Below are 16,031 nucleotides of genomic sequence, written 5' to 3'. Positions count from 1 at the left end.
AACTAAGTGACTCGGTGGGACTGCAGGATATGAGACTAATGTATCCAAAAATCAACCATGTTCCCAAAGCAATGGATAATCAATGCACACTAAATTCAGGCTACTTGAGGAGGAGCAGACTATTTATGTAATTTCAAAGTACCTTTGCCCCAAATGCTTATTCGTCACGACGAACAGGGAAAGCACGGTAACGTTAACAGTAAAGAAACGGGAAAACAATTTGACCGGGTGCCCGAAATTCCTATTACCAACAAGAGGCAGGGACCTCAGTGCTCCCTAATGGGGTATCTACAGAAGGACACAGCATCAGGCTATACCTGGTAAAGCCCAAAGTACTCAAATAGATCAGAAATAAAGCGATAGCGTGTGTGGGTTTAAGAGATCAAATGTGAGAAAATATGTAAATTAATGAATCTACTTAAAGGGTACTCAGACGTTCTCTGTCACGTTCACGTACCTTCTCTGTAAACTGGAATTTTTTTCAAATAAAAAAAAAAAGGGGAAAGCTTTCCCATGATTCACAAACTCCTGGAAGAAGGTCCACCATTGTCTTTCTTCATTTCCTTTTCTCCGTGAGTGAAATGTTGACACAAGCTGGCTTTGCTGTGTCTGTCGTTAGCATCCCAACTCAAGGTACGAGTTTTCTAGGTTCAGCGTCAACCAGTGAAAAATGATTCCTTAGAAGCTGGGTCCACAGGCCTTGCATTTTCTTTTCGTCACTTGGGCGCCTTCCTTCCTGTCTGTGAGCCTCGGTGTCTTTGCTTAAAAATGGAAACCAAGAGTGATAACAAGCCGGCCTCACAGGAGGGCTGCTGTGAGAATCACAATGAACGGAAGTATGAATACACGCTTGGCAAGTGGACATAAAAATGGCATAATGCTCACAACAAAGCTGGGCCTCCGCTTCAAGGCCTCCGGACGCCCTCATTCTCCCTTGGGATGAAACCAGGATCCCCACCATGCCTCCAACATCTCACCTGATCTGGCCTCTGTTCTCTGACCTCGCCCCTCTGCTTCTCCCTCGTTTCATCTAGGCCCCCCGTTCTTAGTGCCTTTCTTCAGACACACCCTGCCTCACGGTCAATGTAATTCTGCTCCCCAGTCTGGACACCCCCCCCCCCCCGCCTTGTCCAGATCCACACAAGGCTCCCCGTCCTGCATGGCAGGCCTCTACTCAAATGTCACTTATCCATGAAGCTTCCCCCCCAAATTACCTACAAACGGTACACATGCTTAGTCCCCAGCCGTCCTCTGCCTCTTTCCCTGGTTTACTTTTCTTTTCAGCCTTTATCACACACAACTTCACTATAATTCTTCATTTATTTATTGTCTGTGCCCTTCTCTTCAAGTGTCAGCCACGGGGCGCCTGGGTGAGCGTCTGACTTCGTCTCGGGTCATGATCTCGCAGTTGGTGAGTTCGAGCCCCGCGTCGGGCTCTCCGCTGACAGATTCCGTGTCTCCCTCTCTCTCTGTCCCTCCCCCAACTCGTGCTCTGTCTCTCTCTCAAAAACAAATAAACATTGAGATAAATGTCAGCTATATCATTGTAAGGACTTCTATTTATTCGGCACTCTGTCTTCAGCACATAAATGTGTGCTTGGCATGGAAGAGACTCTCAATAAATATTTGCCAGATGCATAAATGACTGAACAGGATGTCAACCTTGCACACGCCTAGTGCAATTCCACTAGCAGTGACTACTGCTTCACAGAATTTACCCCAAGTCCATTTAATTAAACATTTTTTCTCCGTTGGCATCTGTCACTAACTATCTCCACTGCTTCTAAAACGCGGTGAATTTAAATGTACTGGATTTCACAGTGGTCTCTGAGATTCCCGGAGGTCATGGGACATGTGACAAAATCAGCCTTGGAGATCACGGAGTCACAGTTCTGAAGAAGGAGAAAAAGGGCAAAAACATTCCTCACGCAGACATATTTGAATATTTGATCCTTTCTTTCCCAGAGATGCCACCTAATTATCAATACAGGTCAACTCCCCAATAAAGTTGGATTTTTCTCTCTTACTCAAGTTACAGATAATTGGCAGCTGTTGACTCACTTCTAAATCTAAAATAGCAGCCTCACATTTCAAATGCCACATTCTCTCACTCCGGAGAAGCCGAGCGCATCTCAAAAATTCAGCAATTGTGTCTGATGGGCAGTGACACCAGCCGACAGCTCACTGTCAACACCTAGGCTGACAAATGACAATCAAGACCCCCCTGCCAGCAGGGACCCGGGCCATCTGGGACCCTCTGGGTGACAGCCAGCTTGGCCCTCCCTTGCCACCACTTCCTACAGCTGGGGACTCCGGTCTTTTGCTTCATAACGTGCACCGACAGACCCAGAGTGAGGAGACGGCCGTTCTTACTGTGAGTCTCCCAGGCCGGGAAAATCAGACAGGCAAGTAACTCCTCCGGGGGCTTTCACTGATTTTGAAAACTATTATCAGATTAAACCGAGGAAGCCCATCAATCCGTAAACACCTGCATTTGCAATCGGTTTGGTTCAGGGATTCACGGAGAGCAGTCAAGAGACACATAAACCACAGAATGCAAAGGGGTTAGGAGGCATCCGTGGGAAAATTCTCACGTCCAGTCTGAAACTCCTGGTAGCAATTATTTTTTCCTTCTTGGAGAACCAGGGAGACTGAGAGATTAGAGCCAGTGTTCTAAAGCAAGGCGGGGGCGGGGGGCGGTCAAGGCCATTATGCTCATTCCTGAAATGTAAGTGACGCACTGAACTGATGAAAAATTTGTATCAGAATTGGTCCCACTTATGGGCTCCTTACTTAGAAATGTTCCTCTTGCTTTTGTGATGGATGTAAACAGATTAAGGAGAACCTTGATCGTTTGTATTCTATATCAGGCAAAAGCAAATTGAACCTGGATTTCATTACTGAGCCCCAAATCCCTGTCTCAGAGAATGTAATGAAAAAGGTCAGGTGATTCTCCCCCCCCCACCCCCCACTTTGTCTGGTAAGTGACTAGAAATCATGTACAGAGGGCTTCGTGTAGGATCAGGGCAGCCGACTCCCATTATTGGCCTCATCACTATCTAGGCTCTTTAAGATACTTTCTTTCACGAAGAAGCCGGGAAGCAGTACAGGTGGTGGATAGAAGACATTTGGTCATTGGATATCCTAGGGAGTAAAATTCATCCCAATTTCTTAGGACCGTTTCTTCTTTAATTTTTAAAAATATTTTTAATTACTTTGGAGAGAGAGAGAAAGGGAGACAGTGCAAGTGAGGGAGGGGCAAGAGAGAGAGAGGGAGACACAGAATCTGAAGCAGGCTCCAGGCTCCGAGCTGTCAACACAGAGCCCATCGCTGGACTCAAACCCATGAACCGCGAGATCATGACCTGAGCCCAGGAGGGACGCTTAACCCACTGAGCCACCCAGGAACCCTGAGACCTTTTCTATTGGCGTCTCAAAATTTCTACCCCGCCACAACATAAAGACTTAAAGAAAACTTTTTGTCCAGAAAATGAAAGGCAGCCTCAATTTTGAGAGTCCCTGAAACATCAAATCCCCAGGACTGCTCAGACTTTTGTACCGACTCTGAGCAGTACCCTCACGAAACACGGATACCATAGAAACGCGCACTCCATGTGGGCTTTACGAGTATGTTTCCTCGAGGATTAAGTGTTCCAAGTGTGAAGACATTGGACGAAAGGCTTTCCTTGTGTTTTTCTTTTGGCACAAGCTCTTTTCATTGTTTCCCTGGCTTCTTTCTTAAAACTACCCAGGTGTCATCGGCGAGGCTGTGCAAGAACGTGGGAAGAGAGTGTGGGCTTTGGAGTCAGGAAGCTAGGGATTCCAATCCGTGGTAGGTTAATTATTAGTCATATTACCTTGAGAAAGTGACTGATCTTCTCTGAATCTCAGTTTCCTCATCAGTAAGATGATCTGTTTAATCTTCCCTCAAGTAGACGGTGTCTTATGTGACAGGTCAAACGTGTATGGTGTAAAAAGTAAAAATGACATTGTGCCCTTAGCCTCATTATGTCCCATTATATAGGACAGAACAATTTTCCATTGCTTAAAGCCTTGCCTTCCTGAAAGTCATGAACTATGACAAACATTCTAAAACATTTGCATCCTGAGATAAGCCACATCCTGATTCTCATTATCGAACGTAGGAATTACTTGTCTTTATTAAAACTGACAGCTTTTCACGGGACCTGGGTGGCTCAGTCAGTTCAGCATCTGAGCAGCTTAGCTCATGATCTCATGCTTCATGGGTTCGAGCCCCACATCGGGCTCCTTGCTGCTGTCAGCACAGAGCCTGCTTCAGATCCTCTGTCTCCCTCTTTCTCTGCCCTCCCTCCACTCTTTCTCCCTCCCTCTCTCTCTCTATCAAAAATAAACATTTTTTTAAAAGTAAAAAAACAAACAAAAAAAAACAACTGAGTGCAACGCCCATCTGGATGTCTGCTCAAGACGTGGGCGCTTGGCCTGCCACGGAGGACCGGACCACAGCGCCCACTGCTCAGGCTGCTGAGCGGCTGCAAGGACCACTGAGTGGTCTTAAGCTGCTCGGCCAGAAAATGGAAATAAGCTTGACAGAAAATAAAGAGTTTCTAAAAGCTGTGATCGAAAAAACCCAACAAAAACAAAAACAAAAAAACAAACAAAACACAAAAAATACCTTAAAACAAAAACAAAAAAACACCCAACTCAAGTGTAATCCAGCTAGAACTGCAGAATGTTCTATCTGACCCACAAACATAGCCTTCTCTCTTCATCTGGGAGCCAGCTGTTGGGAAAGCCAGACGCCCTCACATATGTTTTATTATTGCAGATATAACTCCGCTCGGTCCTCGAAAAATGTTTATCAAGTTTGGCTTCTTTGTTTGACTTTTAACACGGAGGTCTCACTGAGATGCTCACACAGACTTATCCACCAGACCTTCCAAGCTGCATTACTTGAACCGTGCACTTTATAAGCCGAGCAGGTCCAGCCCCATGTTCTCTGGCTTCTAGGGTGAGTCTAACTGTACTAACGTAGTGATTTCGTACTGACTTAGTCTGTTTCTAAATTATTTTTCATCTCTTGCTGTCTGGATATCTGCTTTTATTTCTGCCCAAAGCCTATCTGAATTATTTCTACCTAATGGATGTCTGGTCCCCTCTAACAAATGAGAAGTGCCAAGAGGTTCATGTTCATTTTCATTTGGTGCTGTTGGTCTACACTTTGGGGGCTACCTTGAATGACAGAAGCATCTGCTTCTCTACATCAGGTGTTTAGTTTACCAAGACCAGGGGCCTGTCTCAGTAGACTTGTGAAGAGAGGTGCCCTGTGGGATGTCCTTCACTATTGATATTTCCTTTTAGCTATAAGAGACATTCTAACCTGCCTTGTCTGTGCCTGTCTTTGCTGCAAAGGTTGTTCACATATGCATTTGTTCAACTCAATGTGACCTATGAATGAAATTTCCAAGACTGTCATTCTCTGAGTGTTTATAAATGAGAAAATCTCCCTCCTCCTCACAGAGAAAAAGTGTTGGGAGTAGTTCCTCTGCAGGCCTCTTTCTGGGACTCCTGTCTTACTTAGTACGCCAAGAGTTCAAGGCCTTGACTACTCTTTGCCTGGGCTGTTTCTCAGGGTTGTGTACGCAACAATCAACCTTCAGGTATGAAATAACATCTTCCTCTGGAGCAAAGAGCTTAGCTTGCTTACTGCTTGCTATAAAACAGCGGGTTCTCCAAGCTTGCTGTTCCTCTCCTGTAATGGCTACCATTCCATGTTCAGACACCCATTGGATCCTCTGCACCTGCCTCTGGGTATCGGGGCTCAGAAAACTAACAGTATGCTGACATTCTGTCTACTGCTCTTTCTCGGAGTCATTAACTCCTTACCTCTGAACCAGAAGTCTTGTGCCTTCTGTTAGCATTCACGAAACAGTGGCAAACTAACTTATTAGCTTGCAAGTCAGATAAAATTTTACCCTTCACCATTCGTGGCAGAAACAAATGGCTTTGTAATAGGGTCTGTAATTGTACCTCTTTGTGTCTATGGCCAACCTTTTGAAAGTACCCTTGAAGATCATAGGAAGATTCGGGAAGATCATAGAAATATGTCATTGGCATACGTCACAGATATATCAAAGTCAAAAAGGCAGATCTACCACTGAAGGGAAGGAAACGTTTGCAAATATTTTGTGAGTTGAAACTCATTTCTCTTGGCTTGCAGGACAGAAGGCTCTGATTTGTGGGTTGTACGGTAATTGTACAAATGAGCTAGAATGTATGCTAAAGTAATGAAAATGTTGATTGCTTCTGGCTTTTCATGAATACCCATTACTACTGCCCAGGAAATGTGAAGTGTTCTGAGTGTGTGAATTTCTTTCTTTTGAAAGAAACAGGGAACACTCCTCTCATAATCATGACAGATTAACTGGTACCATACTTTTCCTTCCACTGAAACAAGAAAACTACACGAAACAAGGAAAATATATGAAACAGTGCCGTCAGACAGCAGAGAACAGACAGGCAATGCAAAATTGTGATCCAGAAGGGAAACCAATGAGGACACTGCTACAATTAGCCTGGTTTTCTGTCTAGAGACATTATCCATACTGCAGCACATGGTCTGGAAAGCAAACCAGGACAGAGAGATCTTGCTGAGTTGAAGATACAGAGATTGGTATTCAGAAAGGCTGAAGCTGCTGGAATTTCTAAGGCCGATTACTCGAAAGCAAGCTCTTTCTATATGAAGAAAAAACTAAAAATATTTGCATAGGGCTCCCCTTGAGTTTCTAGCTGAATAAATCTTAAATAAAATATGTGTAGGGTTGATGCCCAGAAGATGGTCAAAACCACAGTGGGCCAAGAATAACTATGAGAGAGCTCTAAGCTGAACAATTCCCAGAGATAACACAGGGTGGGGAGAGCTTCTAGTTCCAGCCAGAGTGGAGAGACCTTGCTGAACAGTTAAGACGTAACAGCAGAAACCAAGGATCAGACACACCTTAGGAGCATGTCGAAACTAGACCTAGAATAAAGACTCCCCTAAGCCGGCCAAGGCAAAGCTAAAAAGCAAGTCTCAGAAGAATCAAGCTGACCTAAAATTAGCTAATCCATCTGAGCGAACAAACCTTAATACTCCGTAAAGGAAGTCAGCAGAATCCAGACACCCAATAGCACAACACTCAGAATGTCCAGCTTCCATGACGGAAAGAGATCTGCACAACTTCCAAGTACCTGAAAATTAAAATAATTCTCAATATCTCAGAGACCAAATAAGTAATCAGAAGAGAAATCAGAATGTATTTGAACAGGATGACAACGAAGATGCAACATAGGGAAGTCTGGTTATATATCAGGAAAGCCAGAATTAGTGGAAGGTTAACGACTTCAGGAAATTATATTAGGAAAGAATAAAAGGACAAAATACTGACTTAAAGCTTCACTGTAAGAAGTTAAAACACAAGGGCAGAGCAAAATCATGGAATTAAAAAAAAACAAAGAAAATTATAAAGAGAAATCGATGAAATAGAAAAGAGGTGAGCAAAAGAGAAAAAAAATGCAACCCATAGCTGATTTGTTGAAAAGACTTATAAAATTGATAAACCTCTAGCAATGCTGATCAAAAAAAGAAAGATCAGACATTAATAACCAATTATCAGGAAAAAAGAAATTATAATAAATATTATGAAGTAAGAGGATAACGTGGAGGGGCGCCTAGGTGGCTTCTTGGTTAAGTGTCTGACTCTTGGTTTCAGCTCAGGTCTTGACCTCATGTCTTCGTGGGTTCGAGCCCCACAGCCGGCTCTATAATGGCAACACAGAACCTGCTTGGGATTCTCTCTTTCTCCCTTTCTCTCTGCCCCTGTCCCACTCATGCTGTCTCTGTCTCTCTCAAAATACATAAATAAACTTTAAAAACAATGATAAAAAACGAGGATAACACGTAAACTATGAAGAAATTTTAATCTGACATCTCAGATGAAATGCAGTAATTCCATGGAAGAATATAAAACATCAAATCGACACGAGGAAAAAATCTGAAGTGTCCTATATCTACTAAATCAATCTATTGCTAAAACCTTAAGCCCCAGTCACTTCGCAGGTGAATCCTATCAAAAATTTAATGAAGAATTAATACCAGTTCTATGCAGACTATTTCATTCCAGGTAATTCACTACATTTATACAATATGATAGTCTCAACAGATCCAGAAAAATACTTAAAATCTAATGCCTAATTATAATAAAAATTTCCAACAAGCTAGGGAAAGAAGTAAACTTCCCCGATGTGATCACTGGCACCCACAAAAGATAGACCACACACATTATACTTAATGGTGACAAGTGGACTTTCCTTACAATCAGGAGACTGTCAAGGACAACTGCTTTCCCAGATCTATTCAACATTGTACTGGAAGTCACAAGAATTTCAAAAAGTCAAGAAAAAAACATAAAAGGCATAAAGATCAGAAAACAGGGAAAGTCGTCTCTATTTGCAGATGACAGTTTCGTTTTTGTTTTCGTTTTTTTAATTTTATTTTATTTTTAATTTTTTTAAATTTACATCCAACTTAGTTAGTGTATAGTGCAACAAGGATTTCAGGGGTAGATTCCTTAGTGCCCCTTAAAAATATGGAACGCTTCGCAAATTTGCGTGTCATCTTTGCACAGGGGCCACGCGAATCTTCTCTGTATCGTTCCAATTTTAGTATAAGCGCTGCCGAAGCGAGCACGACAGTTGTTTTTTTTAACATAGGAAATTCTAAGGAATCTAAAAGAGAACTACTAGAACTAGTAAGTGACTATAAAAGGTTGTGGTATCCAAGATTAATATTGAAAATTAATTAGAGACTTCCAGGGAGGCTGGCGGAGTAGGAGAATCCTGGGCTTAACTTGTCCCATGGATACAACTCGTTAACACCCACATCAGAGTGACTAACCCAGAAAATGACCCGAAGACTGGCAGAACAGAGTCTCCACAGCTAAATGTAGAGAAGAGGCCACACTGAAGAGGATAGGAAAGGTGGAGACGCGGTCGGGAACCAAACTGACCCACGGGACTGTCTGTAGGAGGGAGGGATAATGTGGGCACAGAGAGGGGAAAGAAACAGATTATCACACCAGGCACCCCAGACACAGGGACCTACACTGGGAAGATGAATCCCCGTAACATGTGGCCTTGAAAACCAGAGGGGCTTAGATGTGGTGGTTATTATCATGTCCTCTGAAATGCATCATAAAAATAAGATGGACAGATGGATGAACAGAGAATGGAGACGGACAGACACGTGATACGTTCCTCACTCTGGCTGACTCCTGCATGAGTGGAATTTCAAAACAAGAAACCAGGTTAACTTCTTTATCCCAAGTAGTTATGAAACAGCTTAGGATATTTTAGCTAACCAGAGGAGACTATTTACCAAACCTAATGGTTTACACTGTCTGGATTAACACCAAGGATCAATTTATATCCAAGTTAAAAAAATGACCATCGACCACCTAAGGTAGACCCGAGGCACTGATAGCCTTCATTTCCTTGATCAGATTCACAATCTTCCAGAGGGCCTTTCCCTCCCTTCTTAAAACGCTTCCGGTTATACTCTACCTCCCTGCCGCTGTTCATTTGTCGTCCGGAGTCTAAAAATGTTCAGCTGATGATTCAAAGACAAAAACAAGGTCGAATCATTCTGAACGGCACTCCACTTGAAACGCCACATTTCTGCAAACAACCTCCTCTTCAAGAACAGTAAGTGACAATAGTAAGTGACAACGACCGGGACAATCCTTCCTGGCCTCTCCCGCAGCTCTGGATGGAGGAGGACCAAAGGGGGGGCCAAGAATAACAGCATTCTCATGGTCTACGAAAAGGCTGGTTGTTCTCTAGCCACGGTGTCAGGTAAGCACTGGTTTCAAAGCCGGGTCTCGGTTGATGACAGCTCACATCAGGAAACACACCGCCAGAGCCAGCCAATCAGTAACAGCAAAGTCACCCAATCAGGAGACTCGGCCTCAGAAAAGCCAGGGAGCCAGGACAGGCGCAAAACTTACCCGCGTGAGATTCAAACTTCAAGAGAGCACTGCTGTATCCCAGAGTGATCAAGACGGATTCCTTCCCCACGCGGCAACATTCCGTGTCTCTGTTGAGTAAGCATTTAAAGACACAGACGCCATCAGCTACAAAGGGTGAAAAAAAAAGAAAGGATTAGGAAAACCCATTTTGAGCATTGTAAAAAGGTTCCGCAACGCCATTCCTCTATTTCTCTCATGTTCTCAAGGCTCTCTATTTCTTTCTACTTAATAGAATGCCTCTTGAGACGTAAGAGGATATGAGGGTCGGAGATAAAAGACGAATTTAACTATGGCCCCATACCAATTTTTTGCAGGTGGGTTAGCACAGAGCTCAAAACTCTTGACTTATGTCCCAGGCCCCATTCCCTATAAACCTTGTACTCCCCAAATCATTTTGTATCCCTTGATGGCATTCCAGGAAAGTCAGGGAATGTCCCTGTGGGTGATTCTTTTTTTTTTTTTTTTTTAAGTTTATTTATTTGAGAGATGGGAGGAGAAGGCAGAGAGAGAGAGGGAGAGGGGGAAGGAGACAGAGAGGGAGGGAGGGAGGGAGGGAGAGAGAGAGAGAGAGAGAGAGAGAGAGAGAGAGAAAGAATCTCAAGCAGGCTCCACGCCGCCAGCACAGAGCCTGATGTGGGCCTCGAACTCACGAACCATGAGATCATGAGCCCAACGGAAATCAAGAGTTGCTGCTTAAGGGACGGAGCCACCCCGGCGCCCCCTGTTGGTGACTCTTGAGGTGGGTAATTCACCTCGTATGTGCCACAGATCTCACATAATCTTCACTGTAAGCATTGTCACCGCCAGCGTCTTGGCACAAAGACAAGGCAGAGACTTTAGGTCCAAATATGCATAGCTAGAAAGTGGCAGAACCAGAATTAAGACCCAAGATCAAATTTGACTCCAAAGCCCACTGTTGCTCCTCCCACATTGTGCAAGGCAGGCTCAGTCAACAGGGAGCTTAGTTTGTGCAAGCGGGGCCATGGTGAGCAGCCAGGCTCTCGTTAGCTTCATACATAGGTAACTGGGAAGCGACCTGCTATTCCTTCTTTTACAAGTTAAACAGGTCTTGGCGTTGGGGCAGCTGTAGGGTGGGGACAATAGTAATCAACTTGGGTTCTGTTCTTATCTCTGAGATTTACTCACCTAGGGACTCCAAGCACCTAACTGCACTGAGTCACATTTTTTTTCACTATGTAAAATGAAAACACTGAGCTTATTTCACGAGCTTTGTGTGAAGACTGAATAATAAAGGTAAAATAATTTCCCAAATCCCATGAAAAGGAATTTTACGTGATGTGATTTAATGTCATTGCTCTCATTATAAAGATCTTCGTTCCCATCCTTAATGTCTTACATTTTCCCTTACAAGATCAAATGCAGTAAGTGCTTTGACTTAAAAACATAATTACATATAAAATTCTACTGTTACGTGAGTATGTGGCACATTCATGCACACCCATTCAACACACACACACACACACACACACACAGAGTTAAGATGACCCAATATTTTCAAGTATTTTCAGCCATTACCTCAACTGAACGATTACCTCCTGACGGAAGCATTCACATATATTTCGCACAAAACATCCCGGCTGGTTAAATAGCGCAGATGTTTTGAAAACATTTTCCTGGCATAAAGCATGATTGCAGGTTTAACTGTTACAGCCCAGTCAGTGTCTCAAAGGTGTCGATGTCTCCTCACAAGAATGCAGCCACTAGTAGATGCAGAAGAGGGAGTCTGGGGCTCTTGTATATATAATACGTTTTCTTTAAATCACAAGAAATGTGGCTTTTTCCCAAGAAGTTAAGATTTTCTGCATTTACCAATTGTTTTCTTATGGTTTTGAAGTAGGATGAGAGAAAATAAAGATGTTGGCCTTCTCCAGGACCTTGCACACACACAACTATTACAGTCTGGGAGCTGGGAGCTCTTTGCAGGCAGGAGTGACTTTAGTTTTTAGAATCACGATCTTTTCTTCCTCTGAATCAAAACCCGGCACAGTACCTCGTACTTAATACCTTTTGAAGCAGTGAAAGCATCTCTCCACATATTGATTACATGCCTCTCAGAATAGAATAAAAGCATCAAAATTTATCTGGTTCAATTCTCCTGAAATAGATATGGTCAGAATTTTTGTTTGTTTTGCTGTTGTTTGTGTGTTCAGTTACGATTTGATATTGCTGTTTTTTCCTACTTTCAGACGTTGCAAAATGCCTGACCATATATCCCCTTTTCTTCATCCTCTCCTATCCTCTGTTTAGATATGGGCGGAGCAGATCTTTTTTAAGTATGCCAAAAAATCCAGGAAGTACTCGTAACTGCTTAATTTTTGTAATCTACCTTTGCAAAAAAAGATTTATAAAGTTTTTTTTTAATGTCTCTTTTTGAGAGAGAGGGACAGAGTGTGAGTGGGGGAGGGGCAGAGAGAGAGAGAGAGAGAGACAGAGAGACAGAATGTGAAGCAGACTCCAGGCTCTGAGCTGTCAGGAGAGATCCCGACACAGGGCTCGAACTCATGAGCCACGAGATCATGACCTGAGCTGAAGTCAGAAGCTTAACCGACTGAGCCACCCAGGTGCCCCGCAAAAAAAACACAAAAATCAAACAAACAAAAAAACCAAAATCAATGCTTTAAACAAAATTGAAAAGTAATTATCAGCTCGGAAAATATTTTCAGCATACCCAGCAAAGATTTAATATCCTCATGATACAATTAACTCAAAAAAATAAGAAGGAACATCCTTATTCATTAGTAAGAGGGATCAGTAGGCAACTGACAACTAGAAAAATGCCAAAAGCAAAACGAATATGAGTAATGAATTTCAGGGAGACTCAAAGAAATGTGTAATAAAAGAATGAGATCTAAATTTTTATGCCTCAAAAAAAAAAAAAAAAAAAAAAGAACATTTTAGGGGCACCTGGGTGGCTCAGTCAGTTAAGCGTCCGACTTCGGCTCAGGTCATGATCTCGCGGTCTGTGAGTTCAAGCCCTGCGTCGGGCTCTGTGCTGACAGCTCAGAGCCTGGAGGCTGTTTCGGATTCTGTGTCTCCCTCTCTCTGACCCTCCCCTGTTCATGCTCTGTCTCTCCCTGTCTCAAAAATAAATAAAACGTTAAAAAAAATTTTTTTATGCCTCAATGTCAAAATTTTTAAAATACATATTAACAACACCAAATACTGGAAAGCGTATGCGAATACGGTGAACAGCAGTTACTGTATAAGTTTGCACGTAAACTTCCTATTTCTGGGGTGTATTCTGCCCACGGGGCTCAAAGTTTAAAGTCAGTGTATTCTTTGCTAAACATTCTGCTCATAATCATTTCTTCCAGGATGTACCTGGTCAAGTGCGGATGAATGTATATTCAAGGACGTTCATCTTGAACGTCTTTCTTATGTTTACTCATAAGAAAATGCAGAGAAGAGGAGTCCACCCTGTACATAGTTGGTTAAATCGAACATGATGCCTTCGTGGCAGGTTGCAAAACAGTACATATGATGTTATTACAGCAATTTAAAGTGTTTATCTTCACAGAAAGCTGTTCAAAAAGGTACACACCAAAATGTCATCAGGGGTTTCCTCTGCATGGAGAGATGTGGGGTCATTTTTATTTTTCCCTTTATAGGGTTCTGCCTTGTTTGAATTTTCCATGTGACTACTTATTTTTAACAATCAGAGAATACAAGCAATCAAATAGAAAACACACTACCCTTACTGGTGTATTTTACCACATTCTCATCTTGGTGGGTATTACCATTCTTTTCATTTTCTCATTTATTAGATATTAATTGGTAGTTTTAGATATATTCAAAAATATATTCGTTCAAAAATACTGACTTCGGGATTAGTGTATCTAATATAAGCATTATTTTAATTCTCATTTTTAAAATCATTCACAGAAGTGAGGAACACCCAGTCGGTTGAGTGTCCAACTCTTGATTTCAGATCAGGTCATGATCCCAGGGTTGTGATATCAAGCCCCATGTCGGGCTCTGCACTGACTGTGCAGAGCCTACTTGGGATCTTCTCTCTCTCTCTCTCTCTCTCTCTCTCTCTCTCTCTCTCTCTCTCTTCCTCTGCCCTTCTCCCCTGCTCATTCTCTAAGAAAATAAAATTTAAAAAAATAAATTAACTCATAGAAATAAATGTTTTCTCATGCTTTCTGTTTGCTAATCTTATAACTTCGACTAATTTCCTTTCCTATCCTTAGACGATGTTCGCACATAAACCAAACATTCTAGTTGCTTTCTGTTAACTAACGTGAGCAGTATAATAGTGCAGCTATCAAGTGTACAATCAAGTCTATTATCCACCAAGAAATGTGTCTTTTTAAGTTTAAAGAATCTGTATCAGAAAAATAAGGAATACAATAAACAACTGTTGGGGGCACATCAAAATCCAAGACCATGAAACACCATTACAACACTGATGAAAAGTGGGGGTGATGGGGAGATCATTTCCACCATACGTTGTACATCTATCTTCCTACCAAGTTATTACTAGTAATAATAATAAAAAGCACATTTCCAGAACATTCTGACTCTACAAACATTTCCTTCATCTTTTCAGTGGCACAGAAGGCTGGGTGCTTCTGTGTCCTTGGCTGTCATTCTGCTTTTGAACTTTGCCTTCATCTGGGACACCTTTGCTTACTTCTTCAAAGGGCAAGTCCTGGATCTGCCAGCCGAGTGACAAGCACCAGAAGTTCATGTGCACAAAACTTGGGCAGCTTTAGAAAAGCCCAGAGCTTTGTTGCTTCCTCCTTGAGGAAAAGTCATTTGTTCTCCCAGAAGATTCTTAAAGAAAACCTTGACAGTGGTAAACCTAGATGCCTGTTCTATCTTCCACCTAGCCTCATCTGACAAGACTCCCAGAGGCATACCAAGAAATCCAGGATCTACCTGTGTTACGAGTACATCCAGCTGTCAGCGCTGAGCCTGATGTGAGGCTCGAACTCACAAACCATGATATCATGACTTGAGCCAAAATTAAGAGTCGGATGCCTAACCAGCTAAGCCACCCTGGCGTCCCTATTAACTAAAATTTTCTACTTCTCCACCTATGTACCTCCTCTTTCAGCCGTTGCAAATGCCAAAGTCAAATCTCCACAAAAAAGCTACAATACTAGTTGACCAAGAACATTAGGTATCAGGCATGGTCTAGAACAGAGGTTCTAAAATAGATTTTTATATATAAAGTCGGGAAAGAAGAGCACTCATGACCTAATAATATGGCATTTATGCCAATTCTTTGCCCAGCGACCCTTTTACTATTTTTCTGTCTAGAAATACAAGTTAGTCTACCTAAGGAATGTGTTTTCTAGAAAGAGATCTAAACAATGATTGTATAAGCAGTGCCTCTATAGATAGAATAAAGTATATAGACAACTGTGCAGTTATTATTTTTGACAAATTTAACCAGAAAAAAGGTATATATTAAAAAAAAAAAGGACAGGGTTATGTCACTCCAGGAAATCTACTATTAGAATTAGCCATACTGATCGTATTAACACCACCATTTCCTATGAGATATGACCCAATACTAATAAATGATACATGACGGCCTCTCCCTTCTCCTCTGGAGAATTTTGTATTTGAAAAATTAGATCCTAGGCTTTCGCTTGCTGGAGTGAAAACGGAAAATGGATTGATTGATTCAGGTCAAAAGGGGCCAAGCGAGCGTTAACAGCAGAAAAGAGAACGGGAAGGTATGTGGGAAATGTAAGACAGGGCTTGGGAGGAGCTTTTGGAATTGAGAACTGGGATAGTATCTGTAGGTGAGAGAGAGAAAGAGAGAGAAAAACACGGAAGTGAGGCTCTTAAGGCATTAGTCTCAGAAGACCAACACTGTCGTCACCGATTATGATTACTCAGTTGTCTGGTTGTTTTGCTGTTGGTTTCGTTTGGGTTTGTTTTTGTTTTGGGGGGGTTTTGGCAAATGTATCATCCCCTTCCTCTACATTTTTTTATAGTTACACTAAACCT

General features: G+C 42.3%; 1 protein-coding gene and 1 non-coding gene across 2 annotated transcripts in view; both read right to left on the bottom strand.

The window, feature by feature from the left end:
* The window catches only part of PUM3 (pumilio RNA binding family member 3), a 335,654-nt gene that overhangs the window by 230,813 nt on the left and 88,810 nt on the right, over window positions 1–16,031 (bottom strand). Inside the window, exon 2 of the mRNA XM_053907767.1 lies at window positions 10,023–10,148. Coding sequence (XP_053763742.1) covers window positions 10,023–10,148 — 126 coding nt within the window. The remainder of the gene's footprint in view (window positions 1–10,022; window positions 10,149–16,031) is intronic.
* On the bottom strand, window positions 8,601–8,707 carry LOC128778771 (U6 spliceosomal RNA). The gene has a single exon (XR_008424483.1). It is a non-coding gene; the product is annotated as a U6 spliceosomal RNA (small nuclear RNA).

The sequence above is a fragment of the Panthera pardus genome, unplaced genomic scaffold (genome assembly GCF_024362965.1).
Source record: "Panthera pardus isolate Hobbes unplaced genomic scaffold, ASM2436296v1 HiC_scaffold_20, whole genome shotgun sequence".
Lineage (NCBI taxonomy): Eukaryota > Metazoa > Chordata > Mammalia > Carnivora > Felidae > Panthera > Panthera pardus.
Note: the sequence above shows the minus strand (reverse complement) of the source record. Positions and strands in the feature narration are given on the sequence as shown.